At 39.7% G+C, this 15,274-nt stretch overlaps 1 protein-coding gene across 3 annotated transcripts in view; it reads left to right on the top strand.

The window, feature by feature from the left end:
• LOC121954068 (leucine-rich repeat and fibronectin type-III domain-containing protein 2) overlaps positions 1–14,691 on the top strand; it is a 285,943-nt gene extending 271,252 nt beyond the window's left edge. For all 3 annotated transcript variants that reach the window (XM_042501391.1, XM_042501389.1, XM_042501388.1), the window contains 2 exons: positions 6,801–8,197; positions 13,472–14,691. In XM_042501391.1, the coding sequence (XP_042357325.1) occupies positions 6,822–8,197; positions 13,472–14,462 (2,367 nt within the window). In that variant the 5' untranslated portion in view covers positions 6,801–6,821 and the 3' untranslated portion in view covers positions 14,463–14,691. The remainder of the gene's footprint in view (positions 1–6,800; positions 8,198–13,471) is intronic.
• The last annotated feature ends 583 nt before the right edge of the window (positions 14,692–15,274 follow it).

Genomic DNA, 15,274 nt, shown 5'->3' with positions numbered 1-15,274 from the left:
CATGCTGGCAGTGCCAAATAGCAGCGAGAGATAAATGTTGTCACAATTGTGAGTGTGTGAGTGTCAGCACACACAAATGATGCAACATGACATCAGTGGATTATACACATCGCAGTCGGGTTTACCAAACTGTCATCCTGTGACACATTTCATCAAAGTGTAGCAGAGGGAAGAGAAAGGCAAAATATGTAATGCTGGTTAGTCCATCTCTCTCTGCTCATTGCTCAGTGTTTTTCAGGAGGTACCGGTAGTGTATTTCAACCCCCCACCCCACTGTGTGTGTTGGTAGATTACGCCACTGAGCGTAGTTGACAACTGCAAATAGCACTGAGGCAAAGAGGGCAGAGCTCAGTCAGGAGGGTCTCAGCTCAGAGGACTAGGGCTATCCTCACTGCAGCAGTCTTATTTTTTTGATTTCAGACATTGAAAAGATAAGACAGAGATATTTATAATAACACAGACTGGGACTCATATAGTGAGTATGGCTCGACAGTGTGGCATCTTCACATTAATGCTTTGAAAGATGGATAGAATGTTTGTTAGTTGCGAGGGAGGGAGAAACCATCAGAATGACCGTCCTTCTCTCCCTCAGGCCTAATAGTATACTAGGATTTTTGTCTAACAGATGGCGACACAGCTGTTCAGTCATGTTCACGTGAAGGTTAAACCTTGTACAACAAACTCCCACTCACTAAACACACCTTGTTTTTGACAAACTCTCACTATCTCTCAGCCATGTATGCCTGTCTTTGGTGACTTCTTTCTCTCACTTGTGATACATTTCTATAACTTCTCGTACATACATGATAAATAGAAGAGAATTCATGTGAGTTGCTATGGTGAAAGGCTACTACTTGGTCAGGCTGTTCTCATTCACGGTTCATACTTATACCTACAAAAACATAATGCACTGCAATTGATATAACCATAAAATCCTGAGACAGAGGGCTACGATCATATGACGTGTGTGCTGTAGGCGGTCATCCCTCAAATGATGGGAGCAAAGAAGGAAAGTACAAAAGAAATTCAATGTAGGCAGGCAGAGTGGGTCAAACAAACATAGGACATTGACCCGGGAGACCATTGTTTGTGTCCCATGTGAAACAAAAAATCAATATTGTTGTTTGTGATAAATTAGAAAAGATTCCCTTGAGGTGTTCTTAAGATATCATGTTAATGTGAATGAGACGAACAAGGTCACAGCGACCTTGAACTTTGACTATTGACCACCAAAATTTAATCAGTTTGTCCTTGAGTCCAAACGTTCCTTTGTGTCAAATTTGAAGAAATTTCCTCAAGGCATTTTTTAGATCGAGAATAGATTGGACGGGTGGGCATGCGTGCGTTCAGGTATGCAAGGATTATGGTATTGGTACTAGTATTGTAGTTTTTCAAATTATACACAGCCCTAATATGTAGGAAGAAGTGCTGATGAATAACGACACACCATAAAACTTCCAGATGCAATCAAAGCAAAAAAATCTACCTAAAGTGCTAACCCTAGCATCAATAGGAAGTTTAGAAGCACTGCAGCACCTCAACAGATGAATACAAATGGTGATCACTACTTTTACTTAAATATCTTTACTTCTTCTACCAATGCATTTGCTTAAAATCATGCATGGAAGCCCAGTAATCACACTTGATTCCTCACCAAGAAGAACCAATATCAGAAATTATGACTCACCAGTCATTATCTTTTTTGTTGTTGTCTTTACAATTATGTGATTGTGGATCGTATAGCTCAGGATTTTTCTCTATCTCAGCAACAAGTCTCTCCTCATCCATTTTTAATATTCTTATATCTTTATTTAAGTTTTTGAACTCTTAGATCATCAACAGTTACAATAGTGCATGTGTGGCCATAGGTCTACAGTTCTCAAAGTACTACCAGCTGACTCTCTATAGGATGTTCTTCACTCTGTTTCAGACACACTGAAAGGCCATTCTGGTCCACAAGCTGATCTGACAAACTCACTGGTCATATTAGAAACAATCAATGTGCATCAGCAGTCAATAACATATGTCTGCTCTTTTTCGTCTGACAGGAAATCAGTTCCATAAATACATGTTCCTTTTAAGGATATTGACAAAGAAAAATTGATCAGTGTAATCTAGAGTTACCTCCTGTGTATAATATCTATGTATTATACAGGACTGAAGCTGTATGTGGAGATTGGCATGTGAAACTAAAGTCAGGAACTCAATCAATGCCAACAATGTTGATAGGCAGTGTGAATGCCCTGATGTCAGAGCATGTGAGACCATCTTAATCCAGTAGAAACTATTATATGTCCGATATGTTACGCGCTGGAGGATTAATTTCATTGTGTGTGGCATTTGCTGTACTATTCAAAGTACAGATGAAATAAATCAGACATTCTTTGTGGTTTTGAGTTTCATATAATGACGGCAAAACTTACTAAGTGATGCTGTAAGCTTGACCTCCAGACTGATGTAACCAGCAATCAAGAATCAAATCATTACTGTTATCCTCATTGAAGAAGGAGAGCGAAAAAAGCTTGAATTTCTGTTTTTTATGAAAACTGCTTTAAAGCCATAAGCTGTAGATATGCACAATAAATAAATATGTGTTTACTTTTTTCCTATATTGCCATTAGATTGATGCCAGCCCCACTGATACCACCACTAGTGATTCAACCAATGGCAAATTCGTAAAAGCTTTTATATTTGCTGTTCCAAACACTCAATGAGGTACTTTTTCTTTCTAGCAACGAAAAAAAAGAAATCCCTGTTCTGCTGATGAAGTGATGTCCTTTTAGAAACACACAAGCAACAACGGCACATTTTATTTTACTTTAATAGAGTGCATGAAAGCAGAAGTAGGGCCTAATGTAACAATTTGCAGTCTGCACTGGGTGCCTATTATACAGTCTCTACACAGTGATGTACCAAACACTAAAGCAAAGAAAACATATATATCTATAAATATATAAAAGTTGCTGCCAAAATTGAGAAAAAGGCACAATTTAGTTCAACCTGAGTTTGTTCATTTGCATTTTTTAAAAGTGTACTGGGTGGTAGACAGTTTAAAATCAACTCTTATTCAACAGCATGCAGTCAATGCAAATGAAAGTGAAATGTCTAGAACAATTCATGAACAAACAGCAGCAGTAGGATTTTTATTTTTTCACATGAATAATAATGTTCCAAGACAGATGCTCCCTCTGAGATCTTGATTGCTAATGAAAAAAAAACATAGTTATATTTATACTTTAATATTCACATTTTCACTTTATAAGAGAAAAGGCTTTAGGGATGAGGACTATTCCATTGGTTTGAAAAATACTGTTTGAGTCTCAGTTTGGCTGGTTTGGGTTGTGAACCAAATCCAATAAAGAGCAGGCTAAAGGGACTGCACATTGTTTCTATGGCTAAGTCCAGTCTAGTTTCCCCAAAACAGATGCACATTGCTAAAAAGGGCCATTACTCTGAAGCAAATAATTATGCAGAATGACATCATCAGACACTGACTGGCTTATGTTCATTGCCTTCGCTGGTTGGGTTAGTCAGGTTTACGCATGAGTAGTTACACTTGTTTGGCTCACCCTCATATTTTTATGCAATCTGACACAAAGTAGGGTGGGCCATGCCTTTGCCATAATAGAAAGGTCTGATGACATCATATGTCATAGTAGTTAGCTGTATGCTAAGAATATTTAACCTGTTTTTGGAGGAATGGCCCTTTGGAGCAATGCATGCTTGTACTTGGGGTACTGGGCTGTTGGACAAATTGTCCATTGATTCATTTTTTTTTTTTTACTATTGGAGTTTCAGAATTATGAACTGTCACTCTGACATAGCACCAGGATAGAGATAACGTTAACCCAGACTTTCATATTTCAGGGACTGGCTGCCATGCAATGACCAAACTGTGAAAATTCCAGTCCTAGCATTACTTTGCTATAATGCCACAAAATAATGTAAGCTAGTAGGAAGTAAGCTAGTAAAATGCATATGCTAATGGTTTTACTTTTTACTGGAGCAGTTAAACACACAATTCTTTAGCATTTTTACTTGTTTGTTAATTCTTTTGGATTTGGAAAGGTGAAAAAAAAGGACAATGAACTCTTTAGATAACAATTATCACCCAGTGCATACTGTGCAACATGTTGGGGGGACCAAGGCTTGAGATGCCTGCCTACTTTATGGATGCTGAGGTATCATTAGACATGTACTGTTCATCAGGCAAGGAGTTTTGAGAAAAAACACTTTCTTGATAACATGATAAGCAAGCTATGGAGCTAAATCTCATGATATTTCATATTGCATTTTACAAATAACTTCCATAAGCAGTACTTAAATGCCACACATGAAATGAAATGAAAAGCTAAGTAGCCTTACTATATTTTTTCACAAAGGAGATGGAGGCAGGCATAGTAATCACTAAAGACGCCAGAAGGTCACAAGCATTCAAATAGGTTAATAATGGATTTCACATTTCTATATGTCATAAGCACTAACGCACTGTGGAACTGTATCAAAAATGTGCTTGTTGGTATTTCAGCAGCATCTTTGTCCCTTACATTGAATTGTAGATGTTGCAAGCCTAGGAAAGGCCACGAGTAAATGGATGTAGACCTTAAACATCATCCATGGTTCTCATCTTTGTGTGACTGAACCTCTTCTATCCCCTAAAGGTCACCTCTGCCTTTTGTCTGCCCAGCAACCATACCTCCCACATATTACACAAGCCTTAATGGGAAACTGATGCAAGACTAGAAATTGTACTGAACTTTTCAACTGCTTCCAGCCAGCACTATATGTGCATTTCTGCAAAGTTGTATATTTCCCCTAGTTTTGTTTTTTTTAATGCTTACCCACCACAATTGTCCATTTTCAGGGGGAAGGAAGATCAAAAGAAAATAAAAAAGGCAGCTTCTGTGGCTTTGCAGGGCTTTTCAGTTGCTGTTTCTAGATGCTGTCCATTAAATGAGTCCATGAGAGGAAGTGTCTGTCATCACTGACAGCTCTCACCGTGAGGCCTTGTGGGAATTAGCTCTGAGTGCTGAGAGGGTCAGAACAGTATGCATTCAGTCTTCAATTATTTGGCTAAAATAAACACCTTTTTTTCACAGAGTTTCACACTGTTGTCTGCTGTGCTGATTGAATTCTAATATAATGGGCTGCTCAGAATTGACAGCTAAAACAAAGGCCTATTGGTGGTTTGAATGTAAAATAGCAGTTTACATGTTTTCTATCACTCATCAGTCATATTTTGTTTCATTATTCCTTTTTAGTTTCATATTTCTTTCTTATATGATAGCTGTATGGCATTTCTATGGTATTAGAACATGTAATAGTGGCACAGTTCTGTCAAATTACTGTTTGGACCCAACATAATTGTGGCTTATCTTATGAGTATATTAAAATAAGTCAATTCCTCCGCTGTGATTTAATAATTTCTTCAGTTTTAATGATTATTGCAGAATCTCCATGAATCACTTCCTTTTTTTCTCCCGCCTGCCATTTCATTCTAATTATCTCTGTGTAACACACAGTCCAGATGCAGTGGCTCTTGATGATATACTTGCAAATTGGTATAGAGAAAGAGACGGGCTATTTTTATGTATTTGCTCTTGTAATTATGACTTCTTGAAAAGTAGAGTATACACATGAAGGGGTGTTATGAGGTAGTCAAAGATAAGGAGTCCTCACACTGTGACCAGCATCGTATGCACTTAATGATGATGGCGGAAGTATGTAGTTTACAGAAAAAAACATTACAGTTGTCCCTCCTTATGGTTCTAGTGAGAACCAAACAGACTAGAAGGCAGAGTTTTCCATTCATAAATGTTGCAAGCATTAAAAAAAAAGAAAAAAGAAAGATTGAAATTGATTTTTAGGTTTTGAGTGTATTAGGAATTAATGATACAAATGTCTGGGGGAATTAAAAGCCATTTGGAGGAGTCAGCCATGTGTGAAGTTCTGTTAAGATGTTCACAGAGGCGCGCTGATTTCGTCAGCCAAGTTTGACACCTGAAGATTGTGATTTCTTTTTTTTTATTTCTTTTCTTTTTCACAAACTATGTTATCTGTTGCCAAAAGGGTGCAGACATGATGGGGAAAGGTAACAATAGGATGAAGACATACACAGAGGTGCCAAAAGAGGAAGACACTGTTAGAAAACATATGAACCAGAACTTTAATATTGCACCATTTTCATATTTAGATTGGCAAGGTAATGCAGCATTTCAATTAAGAACTCATCCCCGGCTTACTGCATACATGCGTGTGCTCCATCCGATCTAGTTTCCACTGCATGCATAACAGCATATCTGTAATGACAGCTTATAAGCATGTGCGTCATTAAAAATAGCTTCTTAGCTGTTTAATCCCAGGCTTCATTCAGTGAATTCTCATGTGGTTTCTCACACCTTCTTTGCATTGCAAAATATATGCATATGAATATTATAATGGGGAATATTAATGTGAAAAATTCCTCAAGGATGATAATCAGACCAGCTCATCAAGTGAGCAGTTTTTGCCTCCATGGTCCGAGGTCCACGGTGGGACTTATCTGACCTGTGTTAATGGGGGCAATTAGACAAGCACACACAACTGCAGCAGTGTTTCAGTTTTGTGGGTGAGGGATTAGTTCACTAGATGTGAAGATTTTATTGTTTAAAATAGTAATGATTGAACTTAGACATCAAACACTAAAATCATCATTCAGCTCAGTGCAACCAAACATTGTCTGATGCAGGCAACCAAATATGTAAAAAAGCTAATCATGATCTTGAATTCAAATTGATCCTGATTTTCTTTTCTTCTTGCAGGTCCCCTTTGTATGAACTAACATGGACAAAGTGGTCATCAGTCTCCTGCTTCTGGGAACCGCAGTTACGATGGTCCATGCATGTCCCAAATACTGTGTCTGCCAGAATCTCTCAGAGTCCCTGGGGACTCTGTGTCCCTCCAAAGGTCTGCTCTTTGTCCCACCGGACATCGACCGGCGAACTGTGGAGCTCCGGCTGGGTGGCAACTTCATCCTCAAGGTCACCACTCAGGACTTTGCCAACATGACAGGTCTGGTTGATCTCACGTTGTCCCGCAACACCATCAGCGCCATCCAGTCTTTCTCCTTCATTGACCTGGAGACCCTGAGATCGTTGCACCTCGACAGTAACCGATTGACTGAGCTGGGACCGGACGACCTTCGAGGGTTGGTCAACCTGCAGCACCTCATCCTCAACAACAATCAGCTGAGTCGAATCTCCAGCGCCGCCTTTGATGACTTGTTATTGACACTGGAGGATCTGGATTTGTCATATAACAACTTGCGCAGTGTGCCTTGGGAAGCCATCCGCAAGATGGTCAACCTCCATCAGATGAGTCTGGATCATAACCTCATCTCCTTCATTGCAGAGGGGACTTTTACAGATCTGGATAAACTGGCCCGCTTGGATCTCACCTCCAACCGTCTCCAGAAGCTCCCTCCAGACCCCATCTTTGCGCGCTCCCAGAGCAGCATAGTGATGAGCACACCTTATGCTCCTCCGCTGTCTCTAAGCTTTGGCGGAAATCCATTGCACTGCAACTGTGAAGTCCTTTGGCTTCGGAGGCTGGACCGTGAGGATGACATGGAAACCTGCGCTTCTCCTGCTAGTCTAAAGGGCCGCTACTTTTGGTCTGTCCGTGAGGAGGAGTTTGTTTGTGAGCCCCCTTTGATCACGCAACATACGCACAAGCTGCTAGTGCTAGAAGGCCAAACGGCTAGCCTGCGCTGCAAAGCAGTCGGTGATCCAATGCCAACTGTGCACTGGGTTGCTCCTGATGACCGTTTGATTAGCAACTCCTCCCGAGCGACAGTATACGAAAATGGCACCCTGGACATTACAATCACCACATCCAAGGATTACGGGACATTTACTTGCATTGCTGCCAATGCTGCTGGGGAATCTACGGCCTCCATTGAGCTGTCAATCATTCAACTCCCCCATCTGAATAATGGTACAAACCGCACCACACAGGCCAAGTCAGGGCTTTCAGACATAACAAGCTCTACTAAGATCAGTAAAGGGGAACCTAAACCTCTACCAGAGAAGGTGGTGTCTGTGTCAGAAGTGACTGCCATCTCTGCTCTGGTCAAGTGGACTGTTAGCAAATCAACTCCAAAGGTCAAAATGTATCAGCTTCAGTACAATTGTTCTGAGGATGAAGTTCTCATTTACAGGTAAGAATGATTAATGAATCTTCATTATAGTCAGTTGACGCATGGTATCCTTTTACAACAGTTCCTTTGATGTCTAACAAATTAGCGCCCAAGAATAAGGTTATGTCCTTAACCTAAAGTCATGTACTAAATGTAGGGTTATGTTTAGGCAGGTTAAGTTGAGTAGGTTGGGTTCAGTAAAAGAAACATGGTTGGGCATCTTTAGTTTTAGGCAAGTACAGTTACAAAAGTTGGGTCTAGGAAAATAAACGTGGCTAAGACGTACCTGAAAATAATGTAAAGTTCAGATATTTTCAGTCACAACATGACCACCAGTCTCCTGTGGAAAGTCCTGTAGTTTTAGTTGAATAAAAGTAGTATAAAGACTTTCATTTTTTATCCTACCTTCATCTTTACTCCCATTAGTGCACTGGTCACATGACCACAATCTTCCCAATTACATAGGATATACACAAATTCCTGGCTCATCATTACGTGTGTTGTATTCAAATTGTGGTGCATCACTTTTCATAGGAAAATAGTGAGAGCTGAGACCATAATGGTCAAAGTCGTAAATGAAGCACAAGTTATAATCTTTAACTTCAGAACACTCGCTGTTCAGTGTCTTCAGTAAATTGCTAATGTTTACTGGGTGAGTACTTGAGACAGTCAGCTCTTTGAAGTGTTACTCGGAGATCAACATTCATTTTTCTTAATCCTTTTTGAGATTTAGCTTTTTTTTTTCTTCTTTTTTTTCTGCAGTAAATTGACTATTGCTTTCACCAAAAATAATGAACAGCATGCCCCTTTTTTTTTTAAGAACAGTGAAGCCCAGAGTGAAATCCTAGCCCTGAACCATTAATTAGAAATCCAAGAAGAAAAAGGATTAAAGGCCCTCATTTTAATGTATCCTTCTTAAGCTGCTCAAGTCCATAAAGTGTAAGCTTGGAGACTGCAGCTTGAGATCTTTTGGGCTCTGTGAAATCAATTTCCAATGTCAAATGAGACAGTGGAAACAGTGACATTCAAACAAGATAATTGAGCTGGAAATGTAGAAAACAGCCTCAGAGTTTAACATGAAATCAATTTGTGAAAGACGTTAAAAAATGGCCAAATATACTGTGCTGTGTAAACAAAATAGATGCATTTTTTATGAGTCTTGTTTTTACTTTATCAGACAGCGCTTTGACATTTTCCATATTTGCCATAAACATAATATTATGCTATTTAAGAGTTCAGTATTCCCTTGGGCCTAATGCACTTAAAGAATGACTACCCTTAGTACGCTTCAGATTTATATGTACAGCATCAGAATAGTGCACAAAATGGTAAAGTGGCTTGCTGTGAAGTTACAGCATTTTTGTGTCAGCTTCATGCTTCCTGCAATACTGAAAATTTATGGTGAATCCCTTTAGCAATGTCTCATCCAATGACTTGCCATAGTCCTACACAATTTACCTGTACTGCATATTCCTGCAAGAACCTTTTAATCAAAGATAATTGACAGAATAAGAGAAGGAAGAAACTTTGGTTATTAGCTGAGAATATGAGATTAGAACTGTGCACATTATTGAAGAGAGATATTACTTTGTTCAACTCACCATCCCTGTGAATTCAATAATAAGGTGTTTATCTGATTTCCTTGCTTGCACGCAGCTTGCTGGGCCAGATTGTCATGCCAGAAAAAAAAAAAAAAGAAAACAATATGAATTTCCAGCAACATTTTTTTCACAGTGATGAAAACGTCAGATGACTCATCTGCATTTATTTTCAATTATTTTTACAAATTTGTCCTCAAAAATGCAAACATAACACTGATGGGTTCTTTAGGAACTGTCCTTTCCCGTTTTTCATTGTTTTAATGACATTCCTGACATTGTTGTTTGTCGAGAATCATTACTTGAAATTTGATGCTTTAAATGTTTTTGAGGCTCCAGCCCCCCCGCGACCCTTGCGAGGACAAGCGGTTACGGACAATGAATGAATGAATGAATGAAAATGTTTTTGACTCCGTAATGAGTGCACAGAGTATCCAGTAGACCCTAAAGCAATAGATTTATGTGCTCTTAATAATGGCTGTGCAGTCCTTTTGCATGTCAGAAGACAAATTAGGAGCTGGAGGAAAAAGATAACGTGCACAGAGAGGCCAACCACTGTTTTTGAATTAATATTGGTATGACATCGCACATGCACACCTACTGCGCTCCTCTAGTTGGCTGACACAGTTTCCCAGGGCACTGCCCACACTCAAGCAATGGCATGATTAAAAATCAATCAGAGCCACGTGGGGGAGGAGAAATATTGCATGAGTTCTCTCAAACATGTGAGCCAACGCAGCTTCTTCCTAGTTATGGAAAAAGGCAATTAGGGATAAATAATGGAGTGCAGCCCCAGTGGGGTCTGTGCTCTGTGGTGGAGGCGATTCAGAGGGTTCAAAGATATGGATGCATGTACTCTGGGAGAACAGCAAGCCAACAATCAATAGATGAGTGATGAATCTATTTATAGACATCTAACCCACAATTATAGCATGTAACAGCCACTGTTACTTCATGTTTTATAACCCAAGAAGATTATATATAGCAGTGGTTCCTAACCTTTTTTTGTCAGATATACTTCTATCAGATAAGCTCGAGTACCCCTTCACTGATACCATCGAACTTATTTCACACTGTTTATTATATAAAAGTGAAGTTAGCAGTCTCACTACGACCACATGCTGTAACATAAACATATCAAACAGAACGGTAAAACCCCATGGGGTACAAGTTTCCCTTGTTGGGAATCACTGATATACAGTTTTTGGTGGATTAGCAGGAGTTTCACAGAATAGTCTTCCCCTGACTATCAAATTCACTAGTTGATATGGCATCATTGCAGACCAATTGTTTATTTGTAGTTTGAGCACAGTAAGGTTATAAAGCAGTGGCAATGCATATATATAGCAGATATATGCAGTTTGGGGTGCAAGGAGTAGTTGTGTTGATAAGTCATAGTTGTGAGTTGAAATAGCCCTCTAAAGACGGAAGGTGGGCATAATTTTGGTTGTTGTTAAATATAGTTTTGTCTGAAGTATAATTTTTGTTTATACATAATGTCATGTTAAATATACAGAATTTCCAGGGGCTCTATGCAAAATTCACAGTGTATGAGTTGTCTAGATACAGTCGTCAACATGGAGGTGGCTGAGCTAGCGACTAGCGGCCAACAATGTTAACTTCATAAACAGCTCTTCCAGCACTGTTGCTGTTGTTTAACACTAACATTGTTAACCTGGAGGGGGGTTGCAATGCTTTTCTAGGACTCTGCTATTTCACCTACACCCATCACTGATTGTATTTGAGAACTTTCTGACAACATTGATCATTATTAAAAAATATATATAATACAGTATATATATATAAAATATATATATATATATATATACAGTATATATATATATATATATATATATATATATATATATATATATCTTGCGATTAATCGTCTACTTGTTGGGAGTAGTTGAGACTACTCAAATGCAGCAGTTGTGATTGTTAAGTGAAGATTTTCTAAAATATAAGCTTGTACAAATTCTTGCCTTTTACAATATCTGTAAATGGCAGCTACAGTATGGTCAGGGAAATATCACAATGATGTCAAATAGACCATGGCTAAAATAAGTTTTGGATTAGGGAACATAGACACTTAAGGTTAGGATATGTTTTGGATATATATAATTTGTTCTACAGAGCTGTTTTATTTTGTAGGAGACTAACACCTTGCATTTGCTGTGTTTACATTCATTCATTAATACAGAGCAGTGATAACAGTGACCAGAAGACTTGCATTATAATAACTTTGCAGAATATATGGTACTGAAAAGAGAAAATACGTGAGAATCTACAACTTCCTTCATGTTGTTTTCACTCTCAGTAATGTCTACTCGCATTAGAAAGCTTCTAGGACAACAGACACAAAGTCCATGTTGAACATTGTCAGTTCGTGTGGTCCCCATGTGGTATCTTAGTAGCTGCTGTAGTGCCAAAGTAAATTTATTTCTGGAGGCAGGCTTACTTATGTCATGGTGTAGCTTGTGCTATGAATGTAGCCTCATAGGTATAAATCGTAGTTGTAGTTGTAGTAGTTGTAGGTCTGTGAGAGGACACAAAGTCTGGCCTGCATGAAGGTATCCACCTACGAACATTGTTTCTTCAGTGCCACTGAACATTGGCAATGGACAAATCATAAAATTTGTCCAGTGTATACAAATTTGAGCAATGGGTAATGGTTTGTGTACAGAGTATGTCTGCAAACATTCCACTTAAGTTTGACATCTACATGATATTTCATTCTGATTTAATGAGATGTGGTCAGTAGAGTTAATTACACACTACATACAGACTGCTGACAGTACAAAAACTACAACAGTCACAGCATTGATTGCATTCCTTCAAAACATTGTTTCACATTGTAATGACAGCACTTGTTTGACTAGTCAAGCACAGCAAGAAAGTGAACACCAAGACAAATTACATTCATTGAATTCCTGCATGTTTTGAAGGCTTAAATTATCTTAACTGTATTCCATTACAAGGTGCAAAAACAACACTGACTATCTGAAAGAGAAAACAGGACAAATAGCTTCATGTCTTTTACAATTGACATCCATAGGCTTTGATAGCCTTCATATAACCATAAGGAAATATTGTCAGGTGTATTTAAATCTTATCATGGCATGTGACAGCTCCAGTGTTGTGAGTGTGAATGTCTCTGCAGTCTACATAGATGAATTTCATGCATGAAAGCTTCTATCACTGGCTGTCTACACAGCACAAAGGATCCTACAGCATTTCATTGATCGGCGATACATCTTAGAGAATTAACCCGCACTGAAGCATTAACTTTTACTTTAGTTGAAAGTGGCAAGGCTTAGTTAATAAGTCATATCTAAACATCGGGAATAATAACAGAGTGGGCCGAAACAACACAACGCTTGTTAAATGGAATGTACAAGGAATTACATTCAGCCAAAACAATATTCAAAAAGTGCCCATTGAATACGTACCTCATTGTAATTGTTTCATGCATATCAAATGGGATATACTGGGACCAATGAAGTCATCTTTCTGAATTACTCTGTGCATATAAATAGCTACTTAACATGCTTCATTTTGGCTATTTCTTTGATCTGCCCCTGCAGACTAAGCCAATGTTGTATTTAACACTGAAGTTCCCTCCCCTTGTCTTGAACTCCCATAGCAAGACGATTGTATATTTAATGTTCTATCTTTCTGTCTGTCTGTCTCTTGTCAGGATGATTCCCATGAATAACAGAGCCTTCGTAGTCACAAATCTTGTCCCTGGGATGCAGTATGACCTGTGTGTCTTGGCCATCTGGGATGACACTGCCACCACCCTCACCGCCACCAACATCGTTGGCTGTGTCCAATTCATCACCAGGGAGGATTACCCGCAGTGCCAGTCCCTTCACAGTGGCTTCCTGGGTGGCACCATGATCCTGGTCATCGGCGGCATTATCGTAGCCACGCTGCTGGTGTTCATCATCATCCTAATGGTGCGATATAAGGTGACAAGTGGCATCCAGACCAATAAACTACCCACTGTGAGCAACACGTACTCGCAGACCAATGGTGGGTTGAACAGGTTCAACGGTGCCCCACCGCAGGTCAAATCCACAGTTGTCGTCATGCGTGAAGAAATGGTTGAGTTCAAGTGTGGATCCCTCCAGAGCAGTCTCTCCTCATCCTCGTCATCTTCTAACTCATTAGATAGTCAAACAGGAAGGGGGGCTGGTGACCGCTACAGCATGCAGGGCAGCGAATGCAGCACCTTGCCCAGCAGCAAGTTCAGGAGACACAGGCATGGCACCAAAGCACGGCAAAACCTGGACCACCTTTTAGGGGCCTTCACCTCATTGGAGCTGCGAGGGGTAGCAAGAGACCACCATGGGGCTTCTGGCCAAGCCAGCACCTCCAATGCTATGATGACGGTGGCTATGGTGCCTCCGTCCGATAAAGAACCCCTGCTTGGAAGGGCCGAGTCCACCACCATGCTTGGGCGACTATTAGGGATGCCCCAGGAGGGTAAGCCCAAGAGGAGCCACTCGTTTGACATGGGTCACGTTGGGGCAGCGCAGTGTCGCAGCAACTACCCTCGCAGGATCAGTAACATCTGGACTAAGCGCAGTCTGTCTGTTAATGGCATGCTGCTGCAGTACGATGACAGTGAGGACGAGAAGCCCACTTTTGAGAGTTCGGAGTGGGTGATGGAAAGCACAGTTTGAGTTGGTCTAGCTGTGAGGTCCATGGCCGAAAAAAATCAGGAACTAAAAGAACATGAGTGCAAAGGCAGGATGCTCCAGAGGGAATCTGCCTTTGAGTATTGCATGAAGTTCATCCATGTGAATACTGTCTAACTATGTGAGAAAAGACACTCAAATCGATAGATTCCTGGCCGTGATCTCAACTCTCTGACAGTGTCTAACTGTATTTGAAATCTTGTTCCCATCTCAAACCAACACTGAATCGTGGATTGTGCAAAGGGAATAGTTTCCCATCCACAGGGCACGTGAGATTGCCTTTGAGAGAAAGAGGGAAAAGAAAGATGAGAAATTCAAAGTGGATTTACTGTGTCTTTATCAAAAGAATTGAATGCCAAGAGGATTTGCCTCGACTGTGTTGGACTGGATGTGCGTCACAATGTCTTGGACCCTCGGCATGAAATGGGACTACTGCGACAGTAGAGAGAAGGACCAGAGGAGCGAATAGAAAATTGAAACAAAGTCATTTTTATTTTCATCTGGGTTTTTCTATCATTTTTACTATTTATTATTTGAGGAGATTCATCAGCAGGCAGAGGCATAGCTCTTCATGAGGTTATAATATACGCACACACACAGAAGCTAACCCTTCACATAGCCATTTAACATCATTTAACAGTTCAATCAAACTTTCATTGATCACAGATTAAAAAAGTTTGGTCTTTTTCTCTAGATATCAGTAACACTGAACCACAACAAGCCAGGCTTGTATTTCTACCTCAGGTTATGTATCATATGAGGTTATTTAAATATAAAAAGCGAATGGAAATACAACA

Source organism: Plectropomus leopardus, chromosome 14 (assembly GCF_008729295.1).
Source record: "Plectropomus leopardus isolate mb chromosome 14, YSFRI_Pleo_2.0, whole genome shotgun sequence".
Taxonomy (NCBI): domain Eukaryota; kingdom Metazoa; phylum Chordata; class Actinopteri; order Perciformes; family Serranidae; genus Plectropomus; species Plectropomus leopardus.
Note: the sequence above shows the minus strand (reverse complement) of the source record. Positions and strands in the feature narration are given on the sequence as shown.